The sequence below is a fragment of the Anneissia japonica genome, unplaced genomic scaffold (genome assembly GCF_011630105.1).
Source record: "Anneissia japonica isolate Jap-2015-1 unplaced genomic scaffold, ASM1163010v1 scaffold277_len1293397_cov203, whole genome shotgun sequence".
In the NCBI taxonomy this organism is placed as follows: domain Eukaryota; kingdom Metazoa; phylum Echinodermata; class Crinoidea; order Comatulida; family Comatulidae; genus Anneissia; species Anneissia japonica.
In genome coordinates this window covers 264,757-281,671 of record NW_022719460.1, presented here as the reverse complement: position 1 = coordinate 281,671, position 16,915 = coordinate 264,757, and the positions used below count along the sequence as shown (strand labels likewise).

The 16,915-nt window shown below is 32.0% G+C and overlaps 1 protein-coding gene across 1 annotated transcript in view; it reads left to right on the top strand.

Moving 5' to 3' along the window:
- LOC117110926 (protein SMG5-like) overlaps window positions 1-16,915 on the top strand; it is a 46,279-nt gene that overhangs the window by 13,705 nt on the left and 15,659 nt on the right. The window contains exons 3-6 of the mRNA XM_033253776.1: window positions 3,986-4,139; window positions 9,238-9,328; window positions 10,817-10,897; window positions 14,665-14,888. Coding sequence (XP_033109667.1) covers window positions 3,986-4,139; window positions 9,238-9,328; window positions 10,817-10,897; window positions 14,665-14,875 — 537 coding nt within the window. The 3' untranslated portion in view covers window positions 14,876-14,888. The remainder of the gene's footprint in view (window positions 1-3,985; window positions 4,140-9,237; window positions 9,329-10,816; window positions 10,898-14,664; window positions 14,889-16,915) is intronic.

Below are 16,915 nucleotides of genomic sequence, written 5' to 3'. Positions count from 1 at the left end.
AATGACACAGAAACTATAAAACTCGAACACAACTTCTTTATTCCATGTTCAAACACAGAGTGCCTACTCCTGCCTCAATGGCATAGAAGTAGTGTGTATCAGTAACACTTAAACTATATTTAAGCCAAACTGTAAACAAGGTTTCTGGATGGACAGCCACATAAACATAGCAATGGAATATCACAGTTATTAATAATTAATAAGAGTTTTTAATAATGATAGTAACTTTTATAAATTTAATGATATAATAATAATAAGAATAGTACTAATTAATTTTTAAATTACGATTTTAATCTTTATATAGGACATAATTTTTGATATAGAATGCTTTTTTTTTACATTGAATCTGAATAATTATAATAAGTGAATGTCATTTACTTGAACAGGTTCAATCACAATATCTAGAGGCTGTGCCACCTACCCCATCAATATGATTAGAATAAGCTTATCTTAAATCCTCTATATTCCTGAGCTTTACTGAACTCCTAACATTATTTTCATTTTTAGATATTTCATGAAAAAATTCCAGTTGACATTTTCTTCTTAAATTTTATCCTGTTAAAATGCTCTTGTAAAAATGAAGTAATATAAAAATGGTATAGTAAATTAGATTGAAATATTATATGAACCATTTTCAGTGAAATTAGCTCTGTAGTATGTGCGTATGACACATTTGCTTTGGTGTAAAAACTGTTGTAGATTTAATGTGAAATTGATTTAGATTATAAAATTATTTTACCTCTACATACTAAAATGAAAGTGTCCATATTTCCTGTGTGACTGACCTGGCTCTCATACAAAACATATTTTTTCAATGTTGTTTTTCCACAGGATTATTCTATATACTTTGTTGATTAAATTTGGAGACTTTATAACGTTATCACTAACAGCAGTAAATTAGGTAGGAATTTTTCAGCAGCAGTTACTACAAAATTACAAGCTTATAAGCAATGAATGATCTCTTCATTGCTTCAATTGACCTGTCAAGTTACTGAAATGTTTAATTTTTAATAGCATGGTAAATGTTTTGTCTCAGCACTAAAACTTACCTCCCACATGGGCTTCTTGATTACCCCATGAGAAAAAAATAAATCACTTGATAGCTTTTGCAAATAAAAACAACTCAAAAACACTCATAATCCAACATGAAAAACCTCTGTAATTATTATATTACAAATCAAATTTTGTTGAGATATAAACTTTTAATAAAAAAAAAGCTCCCTAGGTGGGTGTAATAATGTGGGTGTATAGTCTGTTTACTTTAGGCATATATAATTTGATGTGAATGAACTGCTGAGAGGAAACTTTTAGCAGTCTTCAAAGTGTCCCATTTGTCTATATTTTGTCAAATTAAAATATAATGTTTTTCACACCTTCCCACATATTTTTTGCTGCCTCATTTTTTAAAATAAAGCAAAACATTGAGAAATATTTGCCAAAATTCAGTCATAAAGTATTTGGTATCTAGGGTTACATAAATTTGTGCCAATGTGTGGGTGTTGTGGCCATATTTTAATATATTTATGTTAAGAAAATAAAGCATAATAGTATTGTTGTTTTAAACTATCTGTCATTAGAAGTTGAACCTGTTAAAAAGCATTTGCTCTTTCATATATATTTTTTTAAGGTTTCCAACCTTACCAAATTTGCATATTAAAGTTGTGAAGTAACTGGTAACTGTAAGTTCATTTATTGTCTACTACTGTAATATTGTTTGAGTATGTCAGGAAGTAAAGTCAGTTTAAAATAGAGAACATGAATATGCACCTACAAATGAAGAAAAGCCTAACCTCTGCTTAATTTTCATGAATAACTTTAAAAATGTGAAGTGGTATATGGTAGCAGTGGCAATATACCAGTAGAGGACCGGGGTGTTAAGCCTCTTCTTGGATAGACCAAGCCCCAAGTTAGTCAAAACTTGTGGGACAAAAATAAAAGTTTGTTCATTAAAAGGAAAATTTGACTAGAACAGCTTAAAATTGCCTGAAGCTGGCCATATAGGTGCCCCTCATGTCAGCCTTTACTGAATGGTAGTGGTAGGAATATTTATAACTATATCATCTTACTATATTAGCATGTACATATCATATGTTAATTAACACAGAATGATTTTGTACATAATTCTTGGCATAAATACAATATTGCCATAAGGCTGAAGTAATCAGATTAAATTAAAGAAAGAGTGCCGGAAAGCAATTACGCTTAAAACTATTAAAGTCTTATCGAACAAGAAAAAAGAAAGAAACTGATTAAAAACAAATTATAATGGTTAATAATATGATGGATCGTACAGATTTTAATTTACTTTTCCAAAGATAGCGTCAGGTTGATGATATTTACGTTTAATGTGTTTCACGTTCCTGATTGCTGTGGACTTGTCTTATTTTTATACATCCCTTTCAGGTAGTTGTGACAGGTCTGGTTATTATACATTTGTGTACACGCATGTGGATGAGGTTACGAGTATAGGCTTGAAGCCCCGTGGGAAATCAGTATGTTTAATTGGTTAATCCAGGCTGGACCGTGCTAAACTGCACAGTCAGCCTACATCGTGGGTCACCAGACGCTCTTCGCTAAGTCCCCAATCCACAGCCTTTTTAGTGAATAATTGCACACACTCTGCGATTTCTTTCCGGGGCGGGTGAAAGGAAAAAGCCAATTTCATCGAAGACCTAAATTTGTTCCCGTTTTTAATATTGAATGAGTGCAGAGCACGCAGAGTATATGAGCCTGGCTGTTTTACTTTGTCAATTACGCTGTGTATCAAATACTACATGCAACTTGTCAAACTAGAAATTGGCTAGAATAAAGATAGTGAGAGAAAATTCCCCTATCGCTGTCCGTGTCAATAAAAATATGCTAGCATCATATGACTACAGTAGTATTTTTTTTACTCAAAACCAGTTAGATACCGTTAGGTAATTATGACTTGATGAACAGTTCATCACCCCATCTTGAGAAGTCAAGTGGATTTCTTTAAAAGTCAAGTTGAATTTTGTTTATTTTAATTTTTGTCAAGTGCATTCTTTTAGTCATGTTGAATTTTGTTTATTTTAATTTTTGTCAAGTGAATTCTTTTTACTCAAGTTGAAGTTTGTTTATTTCAATTTTGTTCAAGTGATATTTTTAGGTCAAGTTGATTTTTGTTGGTTTTTTTTTAATCAAAGTAATTTTTGTTTATTTTGTTTTTTTATCAAATGATTCTTTTTTAATCCAAGTCCATTCTTGCTTAGTTCTTTATTTCTTATCATTTTGAAAATATTATTTTAAACAGATACCCACTTTCTTTTACTCAAGTATTGTCTGGTCAAATGAAAATATAATGTGTAGGCCTAGTATATTCCATTAAAACAAATCAGATATCTGCCCATGACTTAAAAGTTAGAGATATTCTGCTTTATCAGACTTGTCTGATCAACAATTGTCAATTGAGTGAACCATGTTTGATAGTGAATTCTTGTTTCAGATACGTCAGATATTGCAATACATATTTATCCATGTTGAAAGTCAAGGACAATGCTCTACTCCATCAGACATGCAAAAATCTGTTATTATATACAAAGCATCAGACATATCTGTTCAAACAAAATGTACAGTATACACCCATGGATTTGAAAACTAATGTACTTCATCATACAACAAATTTATATGTTGGAATAAATAATTTAATCTGGTTAGGATACAGTAGTGCAACTTTTACAGTACCAACAAATATCTTGATAGTTTGCCGCTGGCTTTAGGGGTTTTTCTGAGGGAGTGAAGCTATATTTGTGATTCTGTTTATATGTAAATATTTCCACCTCGATTACTTAATTTCAACACTGAAAAATAAGAGATATTTTATTTTCTAAAATTGGAAATTTAATGAGAACTATTCTGTAGTTTAAAAAAGTTAATTTGAATTGATACAATATGTCAGGCACATTCAGTGTGATATTACTTTTTATATATTTAACCTTGTATGGTATTTCTTGTATTTTTATAGACTGAAGTTCAACAGCTGGAGGGCAGCATTCAACCAAGTGAGGGCAGTCTTTCCCCCTATCTAGTCCCTGATGCAGACACGCTCATAAATCACCTGGGCCTCATTAAGCAGCTGGCGTCAAGTGCACGTTTCATCATTGTCATTCCGAAAGCAGGTATTAATTATTTGTCATTTAAGTCAACAATCAGAGTAACACTTCACTGTTCACGATGGCGCTTGCCAGCTGTATTGCTGGACTCGAAGGTCAAGGGTTACCTGAGAGGGAGTCTAATTATCGTTCATCAACACTTGTGTCATGTTGTACAAAATTCAATCATTATGTGGCTTTTTTGAGATCATATTAGATGACATATGAAGATTAAACCCACAAGAATATGTTGTCATTTGTTTGATCTTTGGAAGACAAGGGCCATGTAATGTAATACAGTACACATGCATTTTAATTTATGCAAGGACTAAATAAATAAATTATGAAATATTCTTTTCATTGATCTTAAAGAGCAACTTCTTTTATTATTTTTAAATCTTCAATTTGGTTTGCTTTTCTGTTTTTCTTTTGCTTTACAAAAGTATGTATTATTACTAATATTTTTTCAAATTTACCCCTTACCTTTGAAGTTGTAATTGGTTTAGTTTCAATTTACTCCTGTATTACTACTATTTATTGCAACTTGAAAGGATCATAATAAAATAATAATAATATAGACATATGAACACATAGTACCATATGTGGTTTGTGACAGACGACCACATAGAGAGAAGGTGACGCTGACTCAGCATCTGTGTATTTGAATTCCTAAGTTGACTACAATTTTTCTTTTATAATTTGTTTTAAAGCATAAAATGTAAGTGCCAAATTACTGTTAGTATTATTATTGGAATTGTATTGTAATTAATTATTATTGGTGTATAATATGTAGTTAATATTATAATGTAATTTGTTAGTTGTAATATGAAATAGATGATGATTTTCCGTATTTTCACGGATAAGCTTTTTCATGGTATTCACAAGCGCCTTGAACACTTTAGTGGAGATGTGCGCTTAATAAATCTTATTATTATTATTATTATCCCTTCATTAAAGTACAGATTTAATGAAATTAAAATTATTTTTTTTATTAGAATTAAATGACATGAAAGTTGAATTATCATACAAAGTAATAAATTCTCTATCTTCATAATTTTAGACCGACTGTAGTGGAACATTAATATATTGTGTGAAAAATTCAGTATTTTAAATATTTAAATTGTATATCCTGAGATATTAGCTTTTAATTCTAAAGCAAAATGTCTGTAAATCAGGAAAACTGAATTAAATTGTTTTAATCTGTGTCTCGATGGAAATTAATTACTCATTTGATCTTTTTAAATGAGCTGTACAATTTCTTGAATATTTAAAGCCAGATTTTATCATATTATATCGAAATGGACGTTGCGGCTGATATCAAAGGTGAAATAATTATATTAATATTCTGTAATTTCCACAGGTGATGGAAATCTTGTTCATAATCAAGATGATAATTAGCATGATCCCATCAATTTATCCTTTTGTAACTTCCTATTGGCTATTCACAGAAGCCGTGAATTCCTCATCTAATTTAAAATACATTTTGGTACGTTAACTCGAAGAATTAGTATGCGAATTAATAAAGACGCCAGCATTTAGGCAACAAGGACATGGCCTGGCGGCAAGCTGTGTTGGATGTCTTTTTGATTGTCCTCATCCGCTGATAGCAGGTGATGTGTTGAAATTGTGAAGAATGCTTCACACATCCAAGTAATTCAAGCTTAATCTAAAAAAGTTACTGCCAAACTTCCTGTAAATTCAATTTTATTCAAATTAATTGAAATTTAATTTAAAAACTGTATTGGTCCTTAGGAGATTTTGTTTTGATACTGTTCATGTCATAATATGTAATGAAAGATACAAATATGTAACATACAGCTATTGGTAATGTAGGCATTGTCTGGGACTGTTATGGGTTACTTTGGTATAGACTCAGAGTTGGCTATGTGGTACCTCTACTTAGGTTGAAACGTATTGCCAAACTTTTATAAATAAGCCACCCCTATAATAACTCTGGGTTGACTGAGTTATATGGTACGTCCACATTCAACTATAGTAGACACTGCTACCCTCATTTTGATATCCCAAGAATAGCTTTAATCCAGAGCGGTTGACTGAGATTATGTGGTGCGCCCACACTCGGCTTTATGTTGATAACTGATGAAGTAGTTGACTCATGACTGTGCAATTCCTTTTTCTTTACTTTTATACAAATGAACATATGAAATATTAACCTTGAATTCTGGTAATTTGTGAAATTTGTAGTTGTTTTTGCTTCGCTGTGTTTATCCAAAATACTGAACACGCAAGTAATATGTCATACTTTACTGTAAAAAATTGGCCAGCACTTCCATTTTGTTACATACATGACATTAAAAAAAAAAACAAAGTTGGGAATTTAAAGCTATACTTTGTGGTAATTATTGAATATTAATGTATTCGCTGAACTATTAGCACTGTTCACCTGTTATTCAGGGTGACCTAGCGATTGAAACCCTGGGGATAACCTGCCCTAAGGATAGGCTACCCGGGGTAAAGCTGACCTGGTGATAAACTACTCCTGGGGATTTAAGTTTCCCAATGGAATGCGATATAATGCAGATTATTTGTGTAATTTTAGTGGCTGTTCCAATCTGTTTGTACATTTTATTATGAGTGATTTTTCAAGGTTTATTTTGGACAATATTTTTAGCCCCAGCTATCTCGCTTTCCTTCCAATTTAACCACCCTAGCTTAACACCGCCATTGAAATGTATGTTGGTATTCAACTTTGACGTCTCACTTCTTTCTCACTACATATTAATGTTCAACTGTTTACCATTTGTCTTTGTCATGGCCAGACAGGTGTATTTACTTGTCAATTTGTATAATATTTAACCATTTTTATATGTTTTTCATCCTATTTGACATCCACTTCAATTAAGTTGGCAAAACATACTGATTTATAGAATTAATTTATCATATTTTATTGAATTTTACTAAGTGGGGCTGTAATGAGATCCTGCATTTTGCTTCCCCTGATACCTAGGCCTAATGATTTATAACAAACACTATAATGTACAAACATTTCAATCAAATTCTAATGACCCAAATTTGAACTTAGTATATATGCCTATAGTCTTTTTCTAACCACCAATATTAAATTATATGACCCTAATTTAAACTTAGTTATAATATAATATACAGCCATTTTTTGATACACTTTTTCCCCTCTTTATTCTTGCTTTATTTATTATTGTTTATTACTGAATACTATACTGAAAAAATGTATTTGTCAAAACTTATAAAAGTTAGAAAAAAATCCATTAAACATATATAAACTTATTGTTACATGTATTGTTATTGCATTGTAATTAAAGAGTTGATCTAGGCATTTGTATATTACACATTAAGTGATTATTTTTTAATGGTTTGTAAGTATAGATAAATCTATATAAAATTGAATTAAGGTAATATATTAGCTGTGAAAAGTAAGAAATACAACATAGAAAAGTATCCTAATTTTAAAATCAGTTTAAAAGAGTTTACACATTAGAATTGAGTTAAAAACTACTAAAAGTATTAATAAAACACAGATTATTTGCATTGAATTGCACATTTACAAAACATATATCAAATTTACTGGTGCCGATTAATTGGTCCATTTAGTTTTTCTTTTTTATTATTATTCAGTATCAGTATATTGTTTCTGAAATTGATATATGAAGTGTACTTCAGAATTTATGTTTGTTTTGTAAGTGAGAGGAGATGGCATGAAAGTTTGCTTTATTTAATAAGTGATGAATAAAGAGAAACTTACAACACCCAATCTGAAGACACGTACTATAAACATGAAGCAGTTTGCACGTCTGACACCACAATGTAATTAAAGAGACCTAATTGGTTGATTAGATCAAGTATTACTTCTACAGTAAATAACTAACGAGCCAATCAAAATTAGTTTTGACCTTTATTTGACCTCATTGGACATGCTTCGTTTAAGTCTCATCCTGTGAGAGATCATAGTTTGCCAAATTCTACTCAACAACTCTGATGTTATATATATATATATATATATACAGTAGTCATCGAAGACTGCCTCAATTAATTTTTAAGTTTAGGTTGTAATTTGCATCTGTCGTTTTCCGTTGCTCAAGGTTGTATATAAAAGGATTTTCTATGTCGATGTAATAGGGGATTTTTTTTTTAGTAAAGTGACTTCCTCAATTTAGAAATGGTTAGGTTCAAATCACTTAGCAAGGGGTAAATTAAGTGGGTGCAGTGGGTGAAAGGTGTTTTCTTCAAATATCCCAGTGTTCATGTCACAAGAATATTGTTTACATCAGATAATTTTTTAGACAGCATTGCACTTAAATATTGATCTATATGTTTTTGAATTTTTTTAAACATATTTGAAAGATTATTTTTAAATTTAATTCCAAGTGAAGTGAAGTGCAATGGGAAAAAAAAATATAAGATAAACGATATAAGATAAACGATATACTCTAAATCCGGCTGCTCACTATGTCGTACGACGAATCCACTTCTGCTTCTGGCGAGCAATAGACGACGTTAACGCCGTCTGCTGATTGTCGGTGGCAGTCTGAATGGATCCTCATTAAAGCGATCTGTTGGTTTCTGCGCCATTGCATGCGTTTGTCGTCGCGTCGCTGTCGTGCGCAGTGAATACCCGTCTTTACAGTCAACGATTGAGCCTAGTTGAATGCTACAGTCCGTCTTTCAACAACTGAAAGAAAAAAAAAAAGACATTCAAAATTTGTTTTATAATACATCTAAAATAGATTACTGTCATTTGATATGAAAAATATGTTTATCTTTCTGTCTACTGGAACAGCTTATCGTATGAATGAAAGCAGCATATTTTTACAATAAGCCCAGCACCAAAATTGTCACAATTTTGTGTTCAAGAGGGTAGCCTTATGCCTGAAGAACTACAAATATTATTGAATTTGCTGGTAGTCAGTTTCTAGAATTTCTCTAGAAAGTCTAAAATTATCCCCTTTTATTTTAACTGTCAAAATCAATAAATCAATCAATCAACTATAGATCAATCAGTCACCCAATCAGATTGGAATTAACAGTGAAAAAAATACAACTAGATTCCCCTTAGAACACTTTCATTTCAGGTTTGGCGTCTTAAATGATATTATTTGTCTGAAGGCAATGTATTTTTTCCCCTTTTCAGTGATTGATACTCTAGATTCAAGCAAGAAGACACAGCAGGGGGCCCGAGACACCATCAAGTACCTCGAGAGAGAGTTTCATAGAGGAAACAGGTTCGTCATCAGTACAAGTTTCTTTTTTTTTTTTTATCTCTACTACAGAGGCAAAGTGTATTCCTGAGGGGTTTATTGAGCCTGTCAGTTCTATGTTTTCATTCACATGATCTTTTAAAAATCTGTTCCATAATGTCAAACAAAGGATTTGACAGTATTTTAAAAGTTGTTTATACGTGGATAGGTTCACTTTTGTTGCAACTTGTGGATGAATCGAAAGTAGTCATACTCAATCTTTTTATGAACAGATTTGGAGTGATAAGGAAACATAGAAATAATTTTAATTTCGATTATAATAAATATAAAATTATTATTTTAATTCTTGTATTATTATTTTTGTTAGATTCACAGGCAAATAAGATACCGTATTTTCTCGCATATAAAGCAATCTGCATATTACACAACACTCCCCCACCCCATTTTCAAGTTTAAGAAGATTTTTGGACAACTTTGTTTGTCGGGCGTATAAGATGCCTCCCATTTCAGAAATCCTTTTTCCTTGCTGCTTTTATGGTCTTGATATGCATCTAGCTGGAGCCAAACGTAGGGCTAATTTTCCAAATACCATTTTATGGGCTTTTATATATTCATCAAAATCATATTTTCCCATATATATAAAATTGCGTTGGTTCATTATAACAGTAGCTTCATTTCTGTAATAAATTTGCGTGTTACGGCATTACGGGAATTTCTATCAAGGTCATCGGGGAAAAATCAAATCTCGAGCACCGAAAGTACAATTCAGGCATGCCTTACTAAACTGTAAAATTTTAGGGATTAAAAACTATTTAGTGTAAGCAGTGTTACCGTATGTGTGAGGTGTTGTATACTATTGCGATTGTACCAGTACCCCCGACAACTTGCATGGTTTTCTATCAAATTATCCTTTTTAAATAAAGAATCCCATAATTAATAAATTTTATTACTTATTTATTACCTGACAAATTAAATTTTTTCCCCAACCAGAGGGGGTGGGGGTGGACCCCTTGTTTGGGAGCTTGGACCATTTGTCGTGAAATTCATGATGACCATATATAGGCACATGATGACTATATATGGGCACATCATGACCATATATAGGCACATGATGACTATATATGGGCACATGATGACCATATATAGGCACATGATGACTATATATGGGCACATCATGACCATATATAGGCACATGATAACTATATATGGGCACATGATGACCATATATAGGCACATGATGACTATATATGGGCACATGATGACCATATATAGGCACATCATGACTATATATGGGCACATCATGACCATATATAGGCACATCATGACTATATATGGGCACATCATGACCATATATAGGCACATGGTGACCATATATAGGCACATGATGACTATATATGGGCATACACTAGTTTTTTGTCAAAGAAAATTGATAGTGTGGACAAAGCATGAAATTAATTGTAATTCTTTTTTTGTTATACTTGATTTTTTTTTAAATTGTTAATCTACTTATAGGTACTTGAGAGCTCAAAAAGAAAATGAGGTTGTCAAGTCAGTAAAGAGGAAGAAAACAAAGAATGAAGATAAGCGAATCTGGTAGGTTCATCTTTTCACCCTCCACAAAAACATCAAGTGTTCCAATAAATGGAACTCAAAACTCTGTAGATCAGATGGGTAGGAAACTCAAAATCACACGAGCATCAGCTTTTTGAAGAAAATCACATTTGGTAGTGAAATTGTTTGTAGAAGTAAAATTTCCAAAATTTCATGTCTAAGAGAGGAAACGATAAAATTGGAATGTTAGAGTAATATAATCATAGTCAACAAAATGCTGGCTGAGGAGTATCCAAAAGTTATACTGTAGTGATAAGCAATCAAAACACCAACCGGCCATTATTCATTTTTCCTCTGTCTCTGTACTATGTATTAGCAACGTAAATATTAATGTTGAAATTGTAATTAATATACAAAAAAAGAAAAGGTTTATTATAAGCAGATATGCTAATGTAAATATCTCAACCACAGGTTTCTATCTCCCTCATAAAAACACCTAAACATTAATTTCTCACGCAGATCAGTATCCTTGGGTTTATGATGTTACTGGCACCGTTACTGTAATCAAATTAGTTTTATTTTGGTGATAAAATGATCAATTAGTCTTCATTGGGTATGTACAGGTATCGTTCTCATAGTTTCACATTGACTTTTCACATATAGAATCTTCACCTGAACTTCCACCAAGAAATATTTTTTCATTCCTAATTTGTAGCAATTAAAAGAAATTTAATTCAATTTAATTCTAATTAAGGATGAGACAATAAATATACCAAAAAAAAACAAGGAAAAAAAAACTAAAAAAAAAAAAATGTCAAGCTATTTGTGGTTAAGTGCTTGCCTTCTAATCCCAAAACCTGGGTTCAAATCCTTAAAATTGTTCTCATTAATAAAACTTCTCTTTATAGTAATATTCAACCTGTATGTTGAAGTTGTCATGTTTTTTAGTATGTAAGAAGGAAAGAGTGCACATTTTTCAGGCTAATTACCTAATCTCTTTTCTGATAAATATTATGTATCTTCTTGGAATGTGAAATAAATATTTACATAGGGCTCATAATGAGACTTTCAGTTTAACTGACTTTCAAAGGCCAATCCTGTAAGTCATAAAAACATGATGTTGCAATGTAAATAGATCAGTAGTCTACTTGATATACAATTGATAGAATCATATTCATAATTGTTTAGAAGAAATAAATATTTCTTGTAAAATGTTTCATTCTTACCCAGTAGCCAGGGTGGGTTTTATGTTTTGGGCAAACCCCCTCTTTTCTGGTGAAACCCCCACCCTTGAATTTACTGAATGAGTCCTCCATAACCCAACTAATGCTCTTCAGACCCACCCAGACATAGACGAAATGTTTTGCTGCAGAACTTTTTCAAACATAACTGCTATTATAGCATTATTTAATAATAATAATAAATACTTTATTTCAACACAGTAAAACTTGATTCACCCAAGTGTGTTTTTCATCAAGGCCGTGCAAGGCCGTATAAATATAAGTAGTATAAAACAATAAAAGCAAACACAATGTAAAACCAATGCCGAAACACCGAATCCCAAACACGATGGCACGCATCCCAATACCCGGAGCATGCATTATAACTTCTTATGTAGTAGTTAAGTATCAAAAACAGAAGATTAAGAAACACAATACATAAATACTAAAAAATCATTTTACAGTATATACAAGGTGAGCAAACAGAGTGAAATTGTACACTCAAGATAAAATAAACTATTTGAATTTGACTAGATTTGGTGCATTTCTAACATTGTCATTAAGATTATTACACAGCATGGCACCACGGTAGGTAAAACTCTATTTTTTTTATTCAGTTTTTGGTTTTTCTAAATATAAGATATCTGCTGATCTTGTGTTATACTCTGGTTCTTTTAATATGAATCTATTTTCATGGCATTGCCATGAAAAATCTTTTACATAGTAGTAGCTTCATTATGAAATAGCTTTGAATCAAGGCTTATCCATCTAAGGTCTTGCAGGGCTTGGGAACTAGAGTCATAGGGTGATTTTTTCAAAATTATCTTTGCTGCTCTGTTTTGGAGAACTTGTAATTTTTTGCTTAGTGTTTTGTTTGCTCTTCCCCCCCTATGATGTTACAGTAGTTAAAATGTGGGGCTATTAACGATTTGTACATCATTGTTTGGAGATGCTGAGGGAGTAAATCATGTGATCTCTTTAAGTAATACAAGCCTGGCAAGACCTTACTTTTGACATGGTCAGTTTGCTTATCCCATGACAAATTTTCATCAATCAAAACACCCAGATGCTTACAAGTCTGTACTCTTTTCAAACATTCACCATTGATATTTATGTTAAGATCCTTATTTTTAAGTGTGGCCAATTTTTGGTGAGTTCCAATAAACATACATTCGGTTTTAAAAAAATTTAAACTAAGTTTGTTACTTAGACTTAGACTTGGACTCATAGAACACAAGAAACCTCTAGCTCCAGGGGTTTCGTTGATCTCACCAGGCCTTCGACCCTGGACAAAAGTAATACTATCAGCAATTCTTATTTGGAGATGTCAGTGTAATGAAAATAAATTTAAAAATATGTATTTTTATTTTCTTAAACTGTTTTCCCCCACAGTTGTGGGTATGCTAACAAGCCCAAAGTTATATTTTATTTTTATTCAAAATCATCAGTTAGTGGTGGGCTAGCAAAACAAGATATAAAGGGTTTCATCTTATTAGTGAGTACACTCTTGACTTCCTGTACGGGGTGAATAAAATACATGTTAACCATTCTATAATAAATTCAGTGTTGAACTGAACCCTAGGATTTCGCCTGAAAATTGAGACTGACCAAAATGGTACTAAGATCTTGCGATCCATTCAAGCATAGTTAAAAGGCAGCAACAGCTTTTCTAGGAGTGAGTTCCATTTGTTTTTTTAAAAAGAAAACTTCCTATAGGCCTATATCCAACTTGTGTAATTTTTGCAGTGATATCTCTGCATTTATTTTTTGCATTCTGAGATGATTTAGCTAAGAAAACGGGAAAGATAACTCACAAATGAAATGAGTACAGACTCCTAAACAACTTTTTGATCATTATCAAATTTCCGTCCATCTTCCCTGATTGGATGTGATAGATCACATAACATCTTCAATGCATCACCAGACTTAAAAACTGTCTGCATTCATGACACAGACAATGATAGTCAATTGAACTCATCAAAATGAAACTGAATGAATCAAATCAAATGATGAAACAGTTCAAAAATACAAAATATCAAAATGATATAGACCTGCCGAAACATGCTAGAATTTACCGATGAAATCTTCATCTTAACTACACGTACTTATTATGAATTTGTATATATTTTTTAATACTTAAATAAAGCCAACACAAATAATATATAGACATTATCCAAAAAAAAAAAAAAAAACAGTGTCCACTGCTCATTTTTGCATAAACGAATGCAAGGCCCAATCCACAACTATGAAAGGGCAGCTGCTATTCTTTTGGGATAATTGTATGATTTACACTAATATCTCCATGGCTTGTGATGTTTGTTTCCTCTCCACTTTTCATATTGAAAATTTTTCTATTTAATACCTATTTCCCACAAATTTATTTCTATCATAAAATTTTTCATGATAAAAAAAGTTCAATCTCCTATTAAAGCTTCAAAAAGAAATTTAGTTTAAAAAACATCTCATTCAAAGTGACAAGTGTAATTGTAATAAAAAGAAAAAAAATATGTTAAAGATGAAGAAGTTCCCCTCTTGTCACATTTCTAACCATATAGTACAATATAATAATAATAATAATAATATCTACAGGTCTTTCTATGGTATCTTGGACTGTTGCCGATACTTTTCTCGTCAGAGTTCCGAGTACGACTCGAGCGGAATGGTTACAATACTCACCAGTTACATGATTGACGAGACGCTGCCAGAGGTCTTGAAATCCGTCATTCAAAACACACGATCAGAAGGAATCAACGTCGAGAATGTGACTGTGTTCCACGCTAAATGGAAAACACAGGGATGACCAACACAATAAGGTTGGTATCTCATCAAAACATAATTATATTATTATAAAGATGATGATTAGTATGATCTGTAAGGAATAAAAAAAAACATGTAGTTATTGCTGACATCAAGTAGATTTGTCACGATTATGCATTACATAAATCTTTACCATCAGCCAGTGACTTTCTCTATGTGGTTGATCAATTAAGCGTATTAAATAATCTATTTAGTTTATTGGTTGGCTGATATATTGAATAAATTGTTTGATTGGCTTATTTAATATAATTGTATATTGGTTGGCTAATATATTAAATAATTGACTTGATTTGATATATATTGGTTGTTGATACATTGACTTAATTGGCTGATTCTATGTATTGGTTGGCTGATATATTCTGTAAATGATATACTTGATTTATTCTTTTTTTATGTAATAGTGTCTTAGAGTTACATTGATTAATTGATCCAATAATGATTGAATAAATAAAAAAAAAAACTCCATTGATTAATTGATTGACTGACTGACTGATTGATTGATAAATTGATTGATTGATTGATTGCTTGATAAATTTATTGATTGATTGATTGATTGATTTAATATGGGCACATTGATTGACTGACTGCATGTTTTAATACGGGCACATTGAACAATTTCATTACAGATGGGTTGAATGATTTATACTTCCTGCTTCACATCTTATGAGCAACTTTTATAGCTTTCGTGTTCATTTTAGAAATTTTTCACAAATATGACCATCTTTTTATTCTTGAAGAAGCAATTTGTTAAGTATACAAATGATCATGTTAATGATCAACTTTGTATTTTTAGCCTTGTGATTTTACTATGAGAAGGCAGTTGAAAAAACAAACCATAACATATTATCATCTAAATATGCTGGTTAAAGAAGTTATGTGCTGGTGGTTTAGAAGTTACGATTTTGACTTGATACTAGGTTGAAATTTTGTAGGTTGCATGACTTAAAAAACTCATTTTCTAAGCCTTTTGTTATGTTAGTAAATATTTGTGTGTACAGTACAATTCATGTGCTGTACACACATACTGTAGTGGATTTCCTGTCAAACCTATAAGACAGGTACCTAAGCTGACTTCGCTAGAACCTGATTAAGTTACGGCGGTACATGAATCAGTCCTGGCGAAACTGTGCATTCATCAGTTGGATGCATCGTGTATTTCCCTTGAGATGCTCTAGAATCAAGTCTGGGATCCTAGCGCATTATGACTTTTGAGATTCAAAGATATTTCTGGGTTGCATTTGGATATTAAAACATATTAAAAAAACAGCAAATAATTTTTTGCTAGTCATGTTTGCAGTGCGAAGTAAGTCTTCATGGCATATATCATAACCAGCCAATTACAGATGCTGATGTACACTATACCACAAGTGAAACCAAGTCCGTAGGCCTAAAAGTATATTTCCTGTCGTCTGCCTCAGAGTTTAATAGAATAAAAATTGTGCTTTCCAAAACCTTTTTTTCATTCAACTGTATTCAATAACTTTCATTCCTATTTCCTTTTTTCAAATATAAAAGTGAAGTGTCTTTCAACATTCTTCCTCAGTGCTTTTTCTTGCAATGCCACCCTAAACCAAGCAAGTTGGTGATTGGTCCATAGGGACATTCTGAGCTTCTTTCTGATCTGCTTAGGATTCACAGGGGATGTGATGCTCATGGGACCAACAGTTTAAAAGGCCTCTTCCGAAAGATGATGTGCTCAGCCTTCCAGCTGAAAGATGAGGGAGAACAACTGGATGAAATTAAAAACAGATCACAATGTTTAATGGCACCTATATTTCTTCACTCATTCTGGTTGTATTCAGTGTTGGTTTTAAATCATCCCTATAGAGTACTATAGTACATCACTATTTCGGTGGGGTCCCAAGTCTCCCGGAATCCCTGGGAGTCTTCCGGAAATCGGTATGGTCTCCCCCACTTCCGCAAACATAAAAAATCTCCCAGAAATTCACTTATCTCCCGCAAATTCAGTAAAAAACAAATCTTTCTGTTTTATTTAGGCCTAAACTTTGGTTGCCAATTATTT